The following is an 18,795-nucleotide window of genomic DNA, read 5'->3' as shown; positions in this document are numbered from 1 at the left end:
CTTGTTCTAGCTGGTGTTTTATTTCACATATCTGTTTCAGTCGAAATCCGTCTCCATTTCCTTTAATGTTTCCTTCTTCATCTATGGCTTGATACAGCCCCATTCTGTTTGTCCATAATATAGTGTATAAATTAGTTTTTAATTACATGTATATGTCATTTAATTTTTTATTGATAAATTTTAAGCCTATAAGGTTTACATTATTGTACAGGAAAATGGCTCTTATAGAAATATCTAGGCTAACCATAATACGAACTCCATCGAAGCTTGTTGATGATGGAAAGCCTTGTCGTATTATGATTCGACAACGTTTATTCTCATGACTTCTTTCCCAAATTATGCTAAGGCCAACTAAAAGCCTTATTGGACTTGTGGGATTCTCTGTGAGATATACATCTATAATTAGTGTTGTGTGTGATTTATACCAAATGAATCCGAAAAATAATCCCGTTGGTGATTGTGTAAAGTGTAATCAACTCTGATGAAAGATTAAAGTTGCCTTTGAGTGGATTGGGGCTAACATGTTGCCGTCAGTGTGATCTGGTATTAACATTTGTATAGAATCATCTTTATAGGGGAACAAGTACATGAGGAGGATGCCGTTGTTTATAATTTTGGAAACTCTTTCATTTTGATTAAAAACGATGTAAGGGTTGGTTAGTGTTACTTTAATTACCCATTCAAGCTCTGTAAAATGTGCTAGTGGCATTCGTTTGTATACTCCATCTTTAAAGTATAAGACGTATAGGGTGTCTACCTCACCAGGTAAACTGAACTCATCTGTGTCTCCTAGATCACTGAGTGTTACATTGGATATCATTATTTATATAATACTGTTAGAAAATAGTTTCCAATAGTTTTCCTGGTAATGTTTCATGTACGAACTTTAAACTAATTAAATTGATGTGCTCGGATAGGAAAATCTTGGTTAGAGTTACAGTGTCTTCCACTGTCACTGTGGCATCTCACAAACTGGTGTGTGTGTCACCTCCCACCCGCACGTACATTGAGCAAACTCGGCCCTGGTGTTTTTTAACCCACCGGAGTTTGATTGCTTTCACGATCTCAATATTACTCTGTGGTGGTCCACCTAGGAATACGTGCATGGCCAGCATGGTATTATCAGAGAGGCTTTCTAGGAGGGTGGTCACACCGTCGAATTCAGTAACCAACTGCAATACCGCGTTCCCCCGCGTTTACACGAGAGCATGTGGACTGCTCTACCGCAGGCTGGTGAGGTGATTACACTGCGTCTTTGTGATGAGACGTAAGCCACGAGCAGGGTTCTGTTGTTTACGACTTTGTTTAGGTAGTGGTCTTTGTTTTCCATGAAAACGTATGGGGAGATTAGTGTTATGTTGAGAAGCCAGTTGATCTGAGCTGGTAACATCGTCCACATGTTGTCGTCAGTTTGTATTAGATGGTATGGTATGTTTTGATAAATATCTATAAGCATATCAAAGTCTTCTAAATCAAACAATTTACCACCGAATGATGGGCGTATTAATCATTCACCTGCGTTGTTGTATGGTGCATTATTTTTATATTGTATGGTGTGAGGTTGATAGATCCAAATGTGTCTAGTTCAAAAGTACTACCAGATCCACCGGCGACGGGGACTTCAACTCGTTTGTAAATGTTGTTCATAAGCTTAAAAGTGTATATTTTAACATCTATTCCTGCATCATCAATCCCTCTAGTATCACCTACGTCTGATAAACTTGTATTAACACATCTTTTAATTCGCACCTCTGGTCCTTCATTGCTAGCCATTTTGTATATGCAATGTTATGCTTAGGTATCCTATATTTATAGCATTGTTTCTTGCATCTAAAATTGATACTTTGCTAAGTTGGTCGAGATGAATGCATAGCTTGTGGAATGGAATTAAATGTCTTAATTTTGAACCACTGATGCTCTGGCCAGGGGGTATTGAAATTGATGACAACCCTAGCGGTTGACTGATTATCAGTCTGTTTTCCCCTTGTTGTCTAACACCTCCGTTCCGTTTGAGTCACTTATTTTGAGTTCAGTTCCTAAGGGTTTGAAAATTTCATCATTGAGAGAACACACGCTATAGTAACCATCTTCTATTGCGTTTTGCGATCCATTGACGTATAACAGATTATTTTTTCATCGATATTTGTCCATTGTGAGTAGTAGGTGATATCGCATAGTGCTATTTCGAGTTGACCAGATGTGTTATCAATGGCATGTGTAAGTTGAATGGTCTCACCATATGTTATATCCAGAAGAGTAATGTACATATTATAATACAAATTATATATAACACTAAAATGTATAAACCCTAAGTACGTTACCAAGGAAAGGACAACATAAATGCCTCTGACTTCACACACATGAAAATCGTGGTTGACTTTCAGTTGGCTGGGGGATATGGGGGTCGCCACCATGACCTGCAGTCCGGTGGCCACAGGGGTGTGGATGGTTCGTATTTCAGAGCCCGACTCATGGATGTGTTTGAACATTATGGGTTTTCTGTCACGAACGTGGAAACGGTACACGCATGGCTTAAGAACCCGATGCAATTCTGGCAGAATCAATTCAGTTTCGCAGTGTGGTGTGCGACGGCTGGTTGCGGCTTGACGTTAACAGACACCAGAGAGGAGGGACTGAGTAAATCTGTGTTTTTATTTCACGTGTACTACCATATCAGACGTATTCTCCACGAAATAAGCGCACCAATACCTCAGGATAAGGCATGAAATGCAATAAACAATCCGCACAATAGACGGGCATACGAACGAGCTTGTAATAAATTCGGTGTCGATCCGAAGACGGACTGGCATTTGCTAGGGCCAAATCATGGATTAGGAATTCCTATCGTTCACAATCAGTCTCTCGCGGAAGCCAGCTACGATGTGGTTAAAAAATGGGGTTACAAGTCGTATCACTGCTTTAAAACAAACGAGTGGGATGACTGTTACTTGGCTTTTGACGACAGCAAGGACTACTGCGTGTGGAGGTTTAAACAAGGGCCAGGTGATGATTGGAAAAAAAAGTTATGCTGGATACATTGAAAGGATACACTCGCGCTGGTATTATTCATTTAAACGATTCATTAAACGTGTGAGCTATTCTCGGGGCTCAATCGCAGACGCGCTCAACATCATAGGTCGCGGAACAGCTTACAACGTTCAGAAACAGTTCGTGGCTGGTATTGAGGATGCTATTGCATCGCCGGTAGATCTACCTAGTTCTATGAAACGATACCAGGACACGTTACAATATGCCAGGTGAAAGGTCAACTATGTATTCGTTGTGGGATTGTACATGCCTCCTAGCGACATGCATCTGAGAATCAATAAAATAACGGGCTACAACAATGAAATAGTCATCGCCACAGCACATGAAAAGTTGGGTGTTATAGACGCTGATATAAACGTCTCCCACCTACAACCTGCCCCACCCACACCCACACCCGCACCCACACCCCCACAGTGCAGGCTTCAAATCAACAGCATATCGATTATAAAACATCGCTGGCTGTCATAGGTGTCGCGGTCGGATTGTGTCTAATTTGGCTAGAAATTCCCTAGCTGCAATCGGTCCAGCCATGGCAACGATGAATGCCCACAGAATTTGACCGAGCGACGTGGCAGTTTTACCCAGCATGCCGAGCAGCCATGATACAATACTTCCTAGGATGCAGGGCTTCTGCGACCTTACCAGCGAGTTTAGCCAGGGCTTCCCCGAGTGATTTCAGATGTTGTTTTTTTTATTATCCAGTAACTGACGTCATCCCGACTCTGGGTGTGGTGACCCCACTGGGTGAACCCCCTTTAGTAACTGATACTACAATAGTCGATAAGATGAAACCCAATGCCATCAGAATGCTGGCAATGGTGATGCCTTGATCACGAAACAATGTTCGCATCCTGTTGGATAAGGTGGTATCCTTGTTCAGTATTCTGTCGATTCTTTCCCGAATCGGTTCGAAGCTGTTCATGATACAAGGAAGCAGCTTCCAATCGCAGGCGTCTCTTGTCTTTATTTTTGCATAGTCGTTCCGTGAGCGTGCCGGCGCGATTGATGAAAGGCATTTTAATCATACCCGTGGAGTAATACAACCTGAAAGAGACAGCAAGATTTTTTCCAACCCAGAAATCACCAAAGTAGAAGTAGAAGTGACCATAGAGGGAGTGCCTAATCAATTATTTAGCCATGGAATGAGAGCGCACCAGCAGTGACAAGAAATAATGAAACTACCGGAGATCAAACGAAACTCAATAGTCGACAACGTAGTCAGTGAACTGGGTCTATACTCCATTAATATCGGTGATTACGTAACCAGAAAGTACGCGTTGTGGTTGGATATGAGATCGACGGATGATAACAGTCTACACTGTAGTGGGCGTCGTATCAGCAACGTAAGTGAGGGTATAACTATTCAAATAACGAAGAAGGCTCAAAGACCTGGGAAACTGAAATTGTCTTTACATGTAATTACGGATGCGCAACTTAATATAGACAATGGGAGATTTGTGCAAACCATCTGCTAGTAGTGGTGTGCCCCCCAAACCCCCAGGGGTCGCCTGTCCGCAGGACCCCCAACTCTCCCCCACGATCCACACTGTGCTATAATATGTGGACAGACGGAATGTGGGAAGACTGTTTTCGTGTTGGAGGGATATTATGAGGAAGTATTTGGTAAAATCATTATCTTGTGCCCCTACTATAAACATGAACAGGACTTACAAGGGTGGAGCTTGGGTGATGACGGACCTGGACGTACACAGAGTCGACACGGGGACACGCCTACAAGAGTATTTAACTTTGTTTCACTATCAATTTAAAGGAAAATCGACATTGTTCATCCTGGATGACTGCAGCTCTAACAGAGAGATGCTATCGTAACTGGCCTTCTCTGGTCGGCACGCTAATCACAGCATATGGATGCTGACGCAAAAATTGAACTCGGTGCTGAAAGATTTGAGAGAGCAGATGCATTATTTCACTGCAAGGACAGGGTTTGAGGAGTGTTTGAGGGAGAACTATGTGATGAGTAAATCAGAACGGGAATGGTTGAAGAAACAGCTCACTGAAACTAAGCATGCCAAGCTCGTGTTGAAAACTGATTGACCAATGGATTACCATGTATGGGGGTCCTGCGGACAGCCAACTGCAAATCTCCCACACCTCCGATAACCTGAGGTCATCCTAGTAATGACTAGTTAGCTTAGTAAATATTAGTAAATGTTAGTAATAGTCTAGTAAATTTTAGTAATGTTTTAGTAAATGTTAGTAATAGTTTAGTAAATTTTAGTAAATGCCTGTTTTTGAAGTTCTAGTAGTGTGTAACCTAACCTTTATCTCTGTGAGTTTAGTGTATATTGGATATTATTTTTTCAAAGATAAATACTAGAGTACTATATGAAAATGGAGTGCGATGAATTACTAGTGCAGTTGTTAGTTCCAGAGGTACAAAAGGACAACAAGCAGCATGACAGACTGATAATGCTAGTCATGGGTGGTAAGGGAAAGCAATATTTAGACAACAACATCACCACTGACAAAATTCAGAAAATGCCAGACGAGGAAATCAATAAATTACACGCTAGGTACGAGACACTACTCGGGGCCGAGATGACAAAAGTGATAGGTTCTACTATTACACAGATTTACACCGGCATAGCATCGCACCTTCTACCAATCCCACCAGAACGTCGATTCTGTTTGTGGGAGGACTTAGAGAAAGACCCGTTTTTCGATAATGCTTTCAGCTATCTCACAAATATGGCATGTATCTAGCTCCTATGACGGCAGCGATTATCACGGAAAAGCATTGTAAATTAAATAAAATAAAATAATAAAATAATAATAACAATAATGACAGCAATGTGACTGGCAAGATTCAGGAAAAGCATGATAAATATGCTCAACTCGCTTTTAAAATGTCTCGCTTGCATCCCAAGTACACTGTCGTCAGGCTCCCAGTTGTTCTCGGTGCCCTTGGTTTGGTACCTCCTGATCTCTTGGCGTAGATCAGGAGAGTGTTCTTGGTGGGTTGGACTAGGCAGTGTTTCCTGGGAGAAGTCCCATTCGCTGTCTGGGTTGCGTGTAGAGGGGGCGAGGGCCCTGAGCTGATGATGAGCCTTACCGGCCTGGCTGTGCCAGGATCACCCAAACCCTCTCTGCTGCATTGCAATCCTACTCTGTAAAGCATACTATTATAAAAGATGGAGAGTCCTGCAGTGGAGAGTCCTGCGGACAGTAAAGTGGAGACAGAGACACCCCACACCCCAGCAGACAACCACGTGGAGAGTCCTGCAGTGGGGAGTCCTGTGGACAGCCGAAAGAAGTCAGTGATGCAAGTCACCAAGAAGAAGAACCAAAAAAGAGCCTAGACTGGTAGAAAAAATTCCTTAGCGAGGTACACAAAAATAATTACATATGGATAGCCGTAGCCACTGCTGCTGTTTCACTACAACCAGCGGACAACCGACTGCCAGTTCCCCTACTATCGACCCTCATATTATGTTATAATTAAAATTATAAATTTCCATTAATATATTTTGTCTGAGGGAAAATCGTTCGTTAACGGCGCATACCACGCATCAGTGGTTTCCGGGTTAGCAGTAGGGTACGTTTGCTTGAATAAAATGATTATAAAACAACTGACTATAAAACTCGACTCGAGATATTTTTATGCTTACTATGAACATTGGTGTGGCGATGGCCACCAAGGAGGTTCTGGTAAAGGGAGGTATTATACCTGAAAATATTTTAAAGTAATGTATATAATATGGCCACGGTAGCAAGGATGGTTGGTGGTGCTCTCGTAAATGCACGAGCATTTTCCGGGAGTGATTTTCTGTTTTCACAATTGAGAGAGTCAAACGCGGCTCAGATAGAAGCGGAACGTAAACGACACAATATAGCCATACCGAAACTACAAGCCACACAGGCTGAATACGCTAAGAGACGTTTAAAGAGACTAGATCTTATCAATAATCAACTCCAGCGGGAAAATCATGCTGTTAGAACTTTCACAGACGTCAGTGAAGCTATGAAAGAATACTACATATTAACAGGTAAACAACTGGAACCATTAAATGAACCAACGATGTCCCAGTATTACACTCCTTCACAGGGTTAGAAAGATCGTGAATTGGCCTTCGTAGCACTTGGTCTAGTGGTGACAGTGTTAATCGTTAAACAGTTAGACTAATCACACAAATGAATATATCATAAAATGAGAACAACTCCACATGTTTGTCAACGGGTACTTATGGGGAAAAACGAAATTTGTGGTAAAATAAGCCACAGCGAGGGTTATTGTTCTTACCATCGTAAAGATGATATCAACTATATGTCGTTTATGCAAAGCCCATGGCTCAGGTAGAAAACGATTTCAGCTTATTTACAAGAAGAAAAACGTCTACAATCATTGAAGTTAAAGGCCTGTTAAAGATCAAGGTATAATTTGTAATTCCTTGCGTACGAACCCTCTGCACGACCCATTTTCCAAGAAATATAGGTTAGGCTCCCCGGCTTTTATATCCACTCGGTTGATATTGTACGTTTTCATAGACCATATATGATTTGTAGCACGTTTAAGCGTGTCTCCCTCGTATTCACCTGGTTGATATAAATATCTAACAATCGCGCGATCTGGATTTGTTTTTTCTTTCTTACGACGGGGTGCTGCCGCCTCTACCACAATAGATTTCATACAGATAAGTACAAGTCACGTATGGTGTGAAAACAAACATTCGGCTAAGGAGCGATTGAATCTCTCGACTATGGCTTGGCTTCAATGTTCATCAGCCGTGCCACGCCTTACCTCAACATTGTGTTTGGCTAGCAGTTGTGACACGGCACAAATGAATTCCCGACCTGGGTCGACTTGCAACTCGGAAGGCCGTCAGCAGACTGCGTTTGTATATACGTTCGAATCCACGGGCTACTTGCGTCACATCCTTCGCAGTCAAGGGTTCAGCTTCCTTGTATCTGCTGGCTATGTCTACAAGTGTCAGTGCGTACTTGTAGGTTTTACCTCTGACCCTATCATGTGGAAGAAACAATAGGTCGGCTTGGTGAACTTCATTAGGGATATGAATACCGAATTTTCTCCTGGGTATATATTTCCTGGGTATATATTTTGGTGGTGGTAAGTAAACTTGCCATATAGCTTGTTTCTGTAACCAGGCTTTGGCTTTTTCTTCCGAAACACTTTCGACTTTAGCTAATTTTTTAGTAGTGTCTGCCCCTTTCCAATATCCCCGAGGGCTGTAGTAAACTTTCTCCATTATGTATATGTTACTTAAATATCTTTATGGTCCTGCGGACAGCCGAGTGGCCAGTCCTGTGGACAGCTGACTGCAAGTCACCCCACAGTGACCGTAAGCATAGGTATTGACACCATCTGCTGCTATCCATCGTTTTGTATCCATGGGTGATAGAGACGTCTTATTCAAAGTCAACCCGTATATCTTATGCCCATCACTATGAAGTATATTCATCTGGTGTTTGAACGTTTTTTTTCTTGAATAGGGCCTGTTTGTATAGGGTATGCTTAGTATGTCTTTTCACCAAGTTCTTTTTCACACCCTTAGCCTTTCTTATTTCAGCGTCGTCTGCTTTCTTGATAGAATACATCTTAGATATCAACCCCACTATTCAGCGATTGGTGTGCCAGCACATTCGTCCTTCATCATTCGTCCTTCATCTTGCATAATGCTTTCTTGTGGTCTCTCGGGTAATCACTGGTGTTGTACATGTGTATATTGGTTTTCATATCCTCGTACACATCCTTGATTTGAATTTCCATCAATAGGGAGTCAGTACCCGTGTACAACACCTCACACGTGGAAGTTCCCTTATCCAGATACTGTTTCTTGAGCTCGTTGTAGTAGAAGTCATACATCAGGTGTTTGGATAAGTCTAGAATACCCATGCCGACATAGACTGGCCGATTAAGTTTAATGTGACTCTTTTTCATATGAATAGCTGCTAAGTCATCATCAAAAATAGTACTTCTATTGTACGCCTGGCTATCTATCAGTTACCTGAGCTTGTCTTCCTCACTCGACCTGACTAGCTTCACGTTAACACGTTTTCTTAAATTCTCCATCGTTTTACCGAATACAGAGTTGTTCATGAGTTTGTACACATTTTTCTCCAAGTCGTTAGTGGCCAGTTTTTGCATGTCTGTGTTCATCCTGATCTATGGCTCCATCCATGGGCTTTGATTGAACTTCAGTATTCTATGTACTTTAGTCAGCTTCATACCCAGCGATAGATACAGCTGTAAATTATGATAGTGAACTATATACTTTGTTTTGTTCATCAAATTCGGTACCAGTTTTTCAACATTTGCTAGTGGCCCATTCATCAGGTTATGTTGGTATTCAGACATTCAGTCTTGGTTAACCCTCAACCTCAACTGCAACGGGGTAACTGTTGTGAGACTGGTGCAATCCTCCGGGTATTCTAAGTCCACTTCAAGTATATAACCCTTATCAGAATCAGGTGCAATGGTCGTGACATGCACCTGCTGGTAGATATTGACTCATAGCCCAGCCGTACAGGTTGTTAGCATCGAAGTAGAGTAGATGGTTTGTAGGTTTATTAGGGTTATAACCTTCCACATACTTATTGTTTGCTTTGGCATAGCGTTTAGATACCGTGGAAATACCACAGCGTAACCCCTTCTCAACAAACAGATGCATATTGTAATCGGTGAGACCAGTTTTCTTCAGTAGGGCATCACACGATAGCCCAGAAATCAAATAATACCATGCGGGGTCCAACCCATATTGCTTTGAACACGTTTTTCTGAATATCTCAAACACATCTGCCAGCAACAACACATGCATTTTCAAATATGAATCGTGGTAATCACCTAGATTCTTACAGCCTAGCTTTCCTCATACATTTTTCGCGTGTTCGTAATCGTCTTGCGAGACAGACGCGTCGGACAGCTTGCTGTAGACGCGGTCAATGGGAGGTAACTCTGTCTCGTTAAACTTAGACCAGTCATCCATATATTCATACCCTTACGTAGAAGCAAAACTCTAGTTTTCTCTCCTGTGTATTGATTAGTTATAGCCAAGTCGTCTGAGTTATTAGCCTTTACCAAACTGTCTAGAGACGACAACAGAAACTGAACACTATATATGAATCTCAACACATTTTGCGAAAAGGATATTTATCTATCCATATTGTTTGGAATACAAGATATGTTGTCTTCTGCCTTTGAAATACCCTGCACAATCAAGTGTGAATCATACCATCATAAATTGTGAAACACCACCAGGATATGAATAAGTTTGGGGTTGATCCGTAACTTCAGATTTCATTATTTACCTGTCACGTGACAGTGGTCTCTCACTGAATTACCATTCAGAGGTTTACAGCATATATGACAGTGTGTGCTTTTTGGTTGGCTATCCGATCTGCTTGTTGGCTATCCGTCATACGCATTAGTGTTATGTTATGCAATTTTTTCCTGATCTCTCCCTCCTTGTGTTGTAAACAATTTAGACATTTCTCAGTTGTGTCTGGGCCTCCATAAATGACGGGAGGGCTAGTTTGACCATCACAACAAACGACCACATATCCAAACCCACACGCCTCGCTTTTCTTGATTTTTCTGAGTGTAACTTTTATTAGGGGATTGGGCCACTGTATCGATTGGTTTGATAATAGCTTAGATGCGTAGATAATGTATGGTACTGACTTCTGATTGTTGTGGTTGATAAATTTCAATATATTGTTGTTTTTTCTCGGTATATCTGCCCGTATGGCTGTTTCCCCTAAACCTCGGCAATCACCCGTGTATGAATTGAGTAGGTCAACCCTAGAAAACCCGTGAAGGCACCTTTCACAAAAGTGTTTCCCCACCATGTTTCGATTGATCGTACAACAGTCGGCTGAAATTCTTAATCCATGTGTAGTGATGTTTTTTACCTTGTTGTATCATAAATGAATTGATTGTTTTACGACTATCCTTATACATTAAAGAACTCATCCTGTGCACTATCACGTTTTACCCTCGTGTCCGAATACATTTGAATGGGTAGGCAAAAGATAGTGATAACCCACAAATTCCTACTTTCGAGGTAATTGTTTTCGATAGTTTAGTTATTCATGAAAAAGATTAGTGTGACATTTGAAATATAATAAAATATGTTGTATTTATTTATATTTCTGGTAGTGTGCAAAAAAGAAATGCAATATGATTGGTTTGCAGGAAATTGTGTTTTTATGTGCGCGAAGACACCTACTGTAAGCATTTTTTGTTGGTTATCAGTTTTATGCCAAAATGAGCTTGTCATACTGCTGATCAAGGATCGATATTTCTACTTGTGTTAACCCACATCAGATACACACTAATAAGGAAATTTATGGCTGTGTCATTCTTAAGGAAATAAATATACCAATGGAAGAAGTAACTGTGCATTATTTGGTGTTACGCTATTTTTAAGAGATAATAACATGATCTGTGGTGTGTTTCGTGATCACTGTTTAACTGTTGGCCGGATTACACGGAAATGTATTAGAATTGACCATATGAATCGTGACGCCCTTGAAGAAAATGTATGTAGTGTCAGAACATTGGTTCACAAATTTAGTAACGCGTCCACTGTTGTCACTGATGCGGACTTGACAGCGATGATGCACAAACACTAAGCGATTGAAGAAAGCTTGGGGAAATTTGTTCCTTGTCTGATCCAACATTCAGCTACCATTAATGGCTGATTTTTGGGGGCATGATGCAGGCAAACTTTATATTGAAATTAACATGTTTTCCACCAGATTTAGAGTCTAGAAAATAATCTTCTGTTCTTCATTTTTACATATCAAGTATCAAAAGCATGCAAAAGTTCATTGTGCACAAAGTGCACATGCCACCGACGATGTGTGAGATCAAATTTCATGAAAAGTGCTTAGGGGCATGTTTGTTTAGGGTTAATTAGCCTTTGTAACAAAATATTAATCAAAAAGACTGAGATTACTTTTGTAATCTGTAATTTTGGGTGATGTGAGTATAGAGTGACATGCCCCAAAATATGACATTGTATTTGTACCAACACGATGACAATCCATCATTTTGTTGTATATCTCAGCTTTAGTACAATCCAGATCATACACATTTTTAAGTAATATAATATGTGCAATGAAGTAGTTAGTGACGCTATAGACTAGGTATATACAACCACACAGTATATCAGATATACTCAGTAACACTGTATATTGATTTTTTCTTCATTCATCATGAAATGACAAATTGTTCCTAATCACGTTATGGCTGACACATGGCAGATGTAGGTTAAGATCTGAACTCACTCTGTATATTACATGTGATGATTTGTGAACACTAGGTCAGTCAGTCTGATGTCAGGAAGTCGTTGTAAATGTAGTTAACTGTAATGTGAAATATCTAACAGGCAGTTGGTATTTGGTCTATACTGTGTTACTGAAAGTGAATACTTTGATTTCACCTGAGAATTGATTACAGATATAAACAAGGTCACCTCCATCCACGCAAATACTGAACGGATGGGAGACGCCATCATCTTCAGTGAGTATGTTTCTGACAAACTGTCCCGACTCAGTCAGATGAACAACAGTATGTTGATAGCAGTCAGCAACCAGGATGTCGCCTGTGCTGGTACTTGTGATACCACGTGGAAGTCCCAGCGTTGTGTTCCCTGGTGTAGGGTAGGTGAACACAACGTCCCCTTCAGCTGTCAGACACAGGACACGCTTCAAACCGCCATCCGACACAAGGATCTTTCCTGTTCTTGTTGTACAAAGAAAGGAAGGAGAATCTATGATTTCCTTTCCACAACTTACAGGGCGCATTGACTTTAGGACGTGTCCCATCTTGTCCAGAATATCCACGCATCCTCTAGCGCCTACTGATAGTGTTGATGGTGTCAGAGACGTTATACCCCAGTACTGTTTGCTGGTTGTGATGGTCGACAGCAGCACCAGGTCAGGGTTCACTTCAATGGTTACAATCTGTCTGGCATGCGGCACAGTGACAGCCACCTGGTTGTGTTTCAGCCTTGTTATACACCACGGTCTACCACTCAGTTTGAGTTTGCTGTGACGTCGTTGTTTGTTCCTGGTGTAGAAGGACTTCACACTCTTGTTGGTGGAGTCTGTTACAACCACTGTGTATTGGCCATTCACCTGAAACACCTTTACGTCTGTAGGGTATGCATCATTCTTGTCTCCTGCTGCCCGAACGTCAATGGATTCCTGCAAAACAGGAGCAGCCTTCAGGTTCAGCACCTTACCAGTGTCTTGCGACGCAGAGCTTGTCTCCAAGTTCACTGTACCGTCATACTGGACATCTATCTCACCCAACTGTAGATCGTCCAGAGTTCTTCTCAGCCCGTCTGTGTTTTGTCTCCAAGTTCACTGTACCGTCATACTGGACATCTATCTCACCCAACTGTAGATCGTCCAGAGTTCTTCTCAGCCCGTCTGTGTTCTGTCTCAATGTGATCCTGGCTATTCTTCCCTTCTTCTTCATGTCTACATCTCCGACAGCATCCACATCACCGGCCTCGCATCCCTGATACATCTCATACACGTCCATATCACACTCAGATTGTAGAACCTGGTCTATCAGTTCAGTCTGTTGTCGATACATCTGCACTGACATTTCACCCGACTTTATGTCGGCTGTCAGTTGTTCAATGTGGTTTTCGGAAACTTCTTTCAGTTCATGAAGGAGTTTATTTTCCATGAGAGTTATCTTCTCTCTCGCTTCCTTACCAAAATACTTGATGTCCTCTTCCATCTTTGCATATTGATCTTTCTCAGAAATAACCTTCACTTTAACAGCAGCAACCTTTGTTTCCATTTCCATTTTCGTCTTCAAACAAGATTCTCTCTTCTTCAACAGCTGGGACTTTAGTGCAGGTAATTCCGACTCCAGAGTGACAACTGACTCACATTTCCTGTGATAGATAACACAACAGGTGTGACAGGTGACTTTCCTGCAATCTTTGCACAGGAATTTGATGTTTTCATCCTTGTGTTCTTTACACTTGATAACTCGTTTCCTGGGGATACTGGCCTCACTAGACAGGTCAGCTGTATCGTGATGACGAGTGGATGAAATCCGACTGTGTGCCCGAGCACATGCGTCACACAGGGCGTCATTGCATAACGGGCACCACACAGTCGCTGGAGTTGTCTCCCCCTCGCGATGACAGCACGTGCAGTTCATCGTATCTGGACAAAACAATATTGAATGAAAATCAGGCAGCATTGTATGATCGAATGTTCTATGTTCAACATCTATCTTTAAAATGTCGGTTACGTGTTCACGTTTCCGTTCGTCACGCCAAAAATCCAGATGGGCACAATGTGTGAAGCCCATCTCCGGGTTCCGCCGCCATAATTTGGCTTTAAAATTGCTTCAGATGGCATAAACCATGTGTGTGTGTGTGCGCGTGTGTGTGTGTACGACTGACTTATCGGGAATTATGAAACTTCATTCTGAATTCTGATCCCTTAAAACTGACGAATCACAATGGAAATAGGAAAAACAACTGTATCTCTATGACGACGGACCGTCGATTCACGTGGCAGGTAATGCATGTTCTGACTAAGGGTACAAGAGGTCAGCTCAAAGATATTTTATGCTTTCTCGTGTGTACTGAATACATCTCATCTATTGATTAACATCTTCTGCGTCTTTCTTTCAGAAGTTTTGTTACGATATGTGAAAGAGCATGATAACCTTAAATCAGGTATCGTATTCAATGTCTCAAAATATATAGATGGCATGACCAGTCGATGATCAACAGGACTGGATATTATTTGTTAATTGTTATAACACATGCCGTTTCCTTCCCCAGTTTATTTCCCTTAAAGTATTATCTTATCTCACCTGGTATCTCTATCCCCAGCCTGACCCCAACCTCTATGACCCTCCGATTGAGACGATGCCTGCTACCTGTTTGTTTTTATAGTGATTGTAAGACTCCATGGTACCTACATGCTTAATAGTTTCAGTATTAAAGGTATTCTTTTCACGTGAAAAATCGTTTATAATGAAGGTATGTTTAATATTAAAATGGGCATTGAAAAAGTGTCATTTGTAATAATGTCACTACACACTAGTTTGCATAAAGTCAGGGTTTGATCCTGTTTGCTCATTTCTGCACTAATCTCTCCTCAGTAAAGTCCTTTTTCTATATGTCCTCTCTCCCTACCACTGAGAATGTAGGTAGGCCGAAGTTTAACAGATTTTTCACACATTAACAACATAAATTGTACATATGAATGCGAAAAACCGGGTATTCTGACTATTTCCGACAGTAATTTAGGACCCTCAAGTGAGACCAGTGAAGCGATGATCCGGGATACAATATTGGCCTTCACCAACCCATGTTTGTCATTCGAGGCGACTAACAGGATCTGGTGGTCAGGCTCGCTGACTCATCGGTTCCTAATTGCACAGATCATGCTGTTGATCACTGACTTGTCTTGTCCAGACTGGATTATTTTCAAACTGCCGCCGTGTAACTGGCAGATTATTGAGTGTGGCGTAAAACTAATCTCACCAGGTACAAATTGGAACGCTTGTCAGTAAATGATATACGTATTTAAAACCACATGCAGAAAAAAAGCATGATACATCCTGAGTAGAGAGATCTCATACCTTTGCAAAGGTTAAGACATGCCATATCGTAACGCACCAAACTTTATTTAGTGACCATGAACAAATCTTTAAAAGATTGCAGGTCCAACCACGGAGACATTATAGTGTTTCTACTTGTTGCTTTAAAAACTTCTTTCACATACACATTTAGTTTTGTATGACGGGAACATACTACCAGGTGAATGGTGTTTGAAAGAAATAGTGATAATGACATATCGCCGATTTGATCCGATCCGCCATTGAAATACTACCAGGATGATGTTTGAGAGTTTTCAGTTATCATTCTAAAAACGTCTTTTACATACACCTCTAAGTTTTTGACGGGTATATAACATCAGATGAAACGTGTTTGCAAGTATCAGTGACAGTTTAATAATTTTAGAAAAACTGACATATCGGCGATCAGACGTGATCAGCAATTGAATCTTGCGAACCTTGAGTGTTATTTCTCTAACCCTTTTTTCTTTCTTGTTGATCTTAGTATATGACAAAACTGGAAAGGTGTTTCGCTTTGTGATAGTTTTAATCTTTCGGTTTTTTAGGGGTGTGTGACAGTGTCAGTTACCATTCTTTCAATACCCGTGCCATTCCTCATATGCAAAACGATACCTGAATTTATTACTAATGTACAAATTGTCACAAATCATCACTGCAATACTGGTTCAGTATTCATCCTTACCTTTACATCCGGGGCCAAAAGAGTATAGTTTATATTGTCACCTCACTGCTAAGAAAAAGGTGCTTGATACAGCGAAATATCAAATTACAAAGTGCTGCCCGTGTATACCTTTACATCCGGGGCCAAAAGTGTCAAGGAGTCCCTGGATGACAAAGCTCGGCTTGACGTCATCCGCCCACTCATCTATTGGTCTCTCAGGGGATGTCACTGTCGTCATCTTGCTGCAGAAGGGACACAGCAGGGACTTGGCACCGATGGCTTCCGGTTTGGTTTTGGTGTACTTGACGACACATTTCCGACAGAATGTGTGATAACAGACAAGGGTGCATGGATTGTCAAACACCTCTGTACATATGGTGCATGTCAGGAAATGTTCCTGCAGTTTCTGAGACGTCGCCATCTGCAAACAAAAGATGTAATACAGGATAATATCTAAACTATAGTAAGCGTTCATTTCAAATCTGTAAACAAAACAGCACTACCAAGCGTCGCACATGGATATCTAATATTCTAGTCTGTTTCTCAGTGTTTGTGTATAATCCCTAAACATTTCATTGGATATGTATAATCAGTGAAACATTCAGGGATTATACATAGTCATAGTAATACACCATGTGAATTACATCATTCTTTCGTTGATATAGAAAGATAGCTGGTGACCAGTGGCATTGTTGTAAACAACTCAACTTCCTGGGAATCATTCAACTCATGCAGTTTGTTAGGAGAGTTATCACACAGCCTCGTCCTCACAAGGCAACCATTCCCAGCTGGGTGGACTGGTTCCCCTATGCACGTAGTCTCTGTATTTTGTCCAGTGATGCTGTACATTACTATACCCAACGCTAGATGACTGTATGCATGTGTTTGTGTCCACCATTTGGTCACTTACCATAGGATGAAACGTCATAGGAAGAAACATCCGCTGACCAAGGGAACTCTCCAGCGCCTTGTGCATGATCTAGATGCATGGATATGTGTGCTATATCTATTCTTTAGTAGGTGTTCACTTGAACTTTGTAAACATACCAAAGTTGCCACAAGTGTTGCAAATGAATAAATATATAATTGGCGTGTATTCTGCAGAACACAGAAATCAAAGATCAGCGTCTTCTGCAACGATTATCTTGTGTGCCTACCCTCTGACACAAGAACGCAGAGGTGTGTGTGTGTGTGCGTGCGTGTGTGTGCGTGCGTGCGTGTTTATTCATCTTATTTAAGAAGTGTCTGATGGTGAAGGCAGGTCTTTAGCAGAAGCGTGTGCCTTTAATGTACGTGCAAAAATTGCTTTGTCTTGCACTGACACTTGCATAGAGAAAGGCGGCTGGTGTCAACTCTTTGCGCCAACAAACTCAACATCAACTATGAGCACTGACATGTCTACATACTGTATAAAATGTGGAAATGACAAAATACTAGTATTCCATCTTGAGTCATGATATCCTGATATCCACAGACCAAGACACCTAATATTTTGGTGTACATGTCCAAATACCTGTACATAGGGAAAGGAGACCAGGCACACCAGAGTCATCAAATATGAGTTACTCTTACTGCAGCATTACTTAACACCTTGTACTGACCGAGTAATGACTTCGATATATCTGGTCATTGTCATAATTGTAGCGTATGTGAAATCTGGCAAATGTCCGCATGTCTGCAAACCGACCTTTCCTCGTTCCATGTAGTTGTGAAGGGTGAAACTGAGTCGGCCACATGTCAGCAAAGACAGCATACGACGTAAATACACGTTTAGAGAAGAGACGAGGGTTCAGGGTTCACGCGTCATGACTACAACACGATACTGCACATGTGGTTCAATCACTCCTTACATTATCTCTCAGTCATTTCTTCCCATGATGCGACTTTAGAACTCCACATATGCACATACTTCGAAAATGTAAACATTAATACGTTTAGATTTGATGATATGTTTGTGAATTTTGTCTTTGGTTAGTTTCACATGAAGGCTTTTCATATTACCACAGTCGCGTTCAGTAGGTGCATTTACGTTTACTGTCGCGGGTACAATGGTCTGATCTCGAGAACTCATTTCCATAACGAAAGTAGGTTGTAAGAGATTTACCAACAAATGCCATTTTACAAAATACACCCAAACTGTTTCAGAAATGCATTATGTGTAGATAAGACAGATGCAGTAATTAACTAAACAGTACATTAATACGACCATAGAATATCACTTAACAGATATAATGTTTTTCCCGAAACTAATTCTACACATAGGCCTTCCATTTTAACAGAGTCGCTGTCAGTAGGTGCATGTGAGTGTATTACCTCGATTGCATACCTCATTTCAATAAGTAGGCTGTTAGGGATTGCCCAACAAATACAGTAACTCTTGACATGATACACCAGCACTCTTTCAAAACTGCATTATAAGTACAATCAACAGACATAGTAGTTAATAGATAATTAACTGGCGTCAGTTTAGTAAGTAAGTCCA

At 41.1% G+C, this 18,795-nt stretch overlaps 2 protein-coding genes across 2 annotated transcripts in view; one reads left to right on the top strand and one right to left on the bottom strand.

The window, feature by feature from the left end:
* Nucleotides 1-18,795, top strand: part of LOC137258832 (glycosylphosphatidylinositol anchor attachment 1 protein-like) — a 155,634-nt gene that overhangs the window by 100,819 nt on the left and 36,020 nt on the right. The gene's annotated exons all lie outside the window — the stretch shown is intronic.
* LOC137258837 (E3 ubiquitin-protein ligase TRIM56-like) lies at nucleotides 12,078-16,744 on the bottom strand. The gene is made up of 3 exons (XM_067796530.1): nucleotides 16,443-16,744; nucleotides 13,405-14,220; nucleotides 12,078-13,331 (listed from the first exon to the last, which is right to left on the bottom strand). The coding sequence occupies exons 1-3, from the start codon at nucleotides 16,732-16,734 to the stop codon at nucleotides 12,433-12,435; spliced, it is 2,007 nt and encodes a 668-aa protein (XP_067652631.1). The 5' UTR covers nucleotides 16,735-16,744; the 3' UTR covers nucleotides 12,078-12,432.

This window comes from Haliotis asinina, chromosome 12 (assembly GCF_037392515.1).
Source record: "Haliotis asinina isolate JCU_RB_2024 chromosome 12, JCU_Hal_asi_v2, whole genome shotgun sequence".
Lineage (NCBI taxonomy): Eukaryota > Metazoa > Mollusca > Gastropoda > Lepetellida > Haliotidae > Haliotis > Haliotis asinina.
This window is presented reverse-complemented; position numbering and strand designations above follow the sequence as displayed.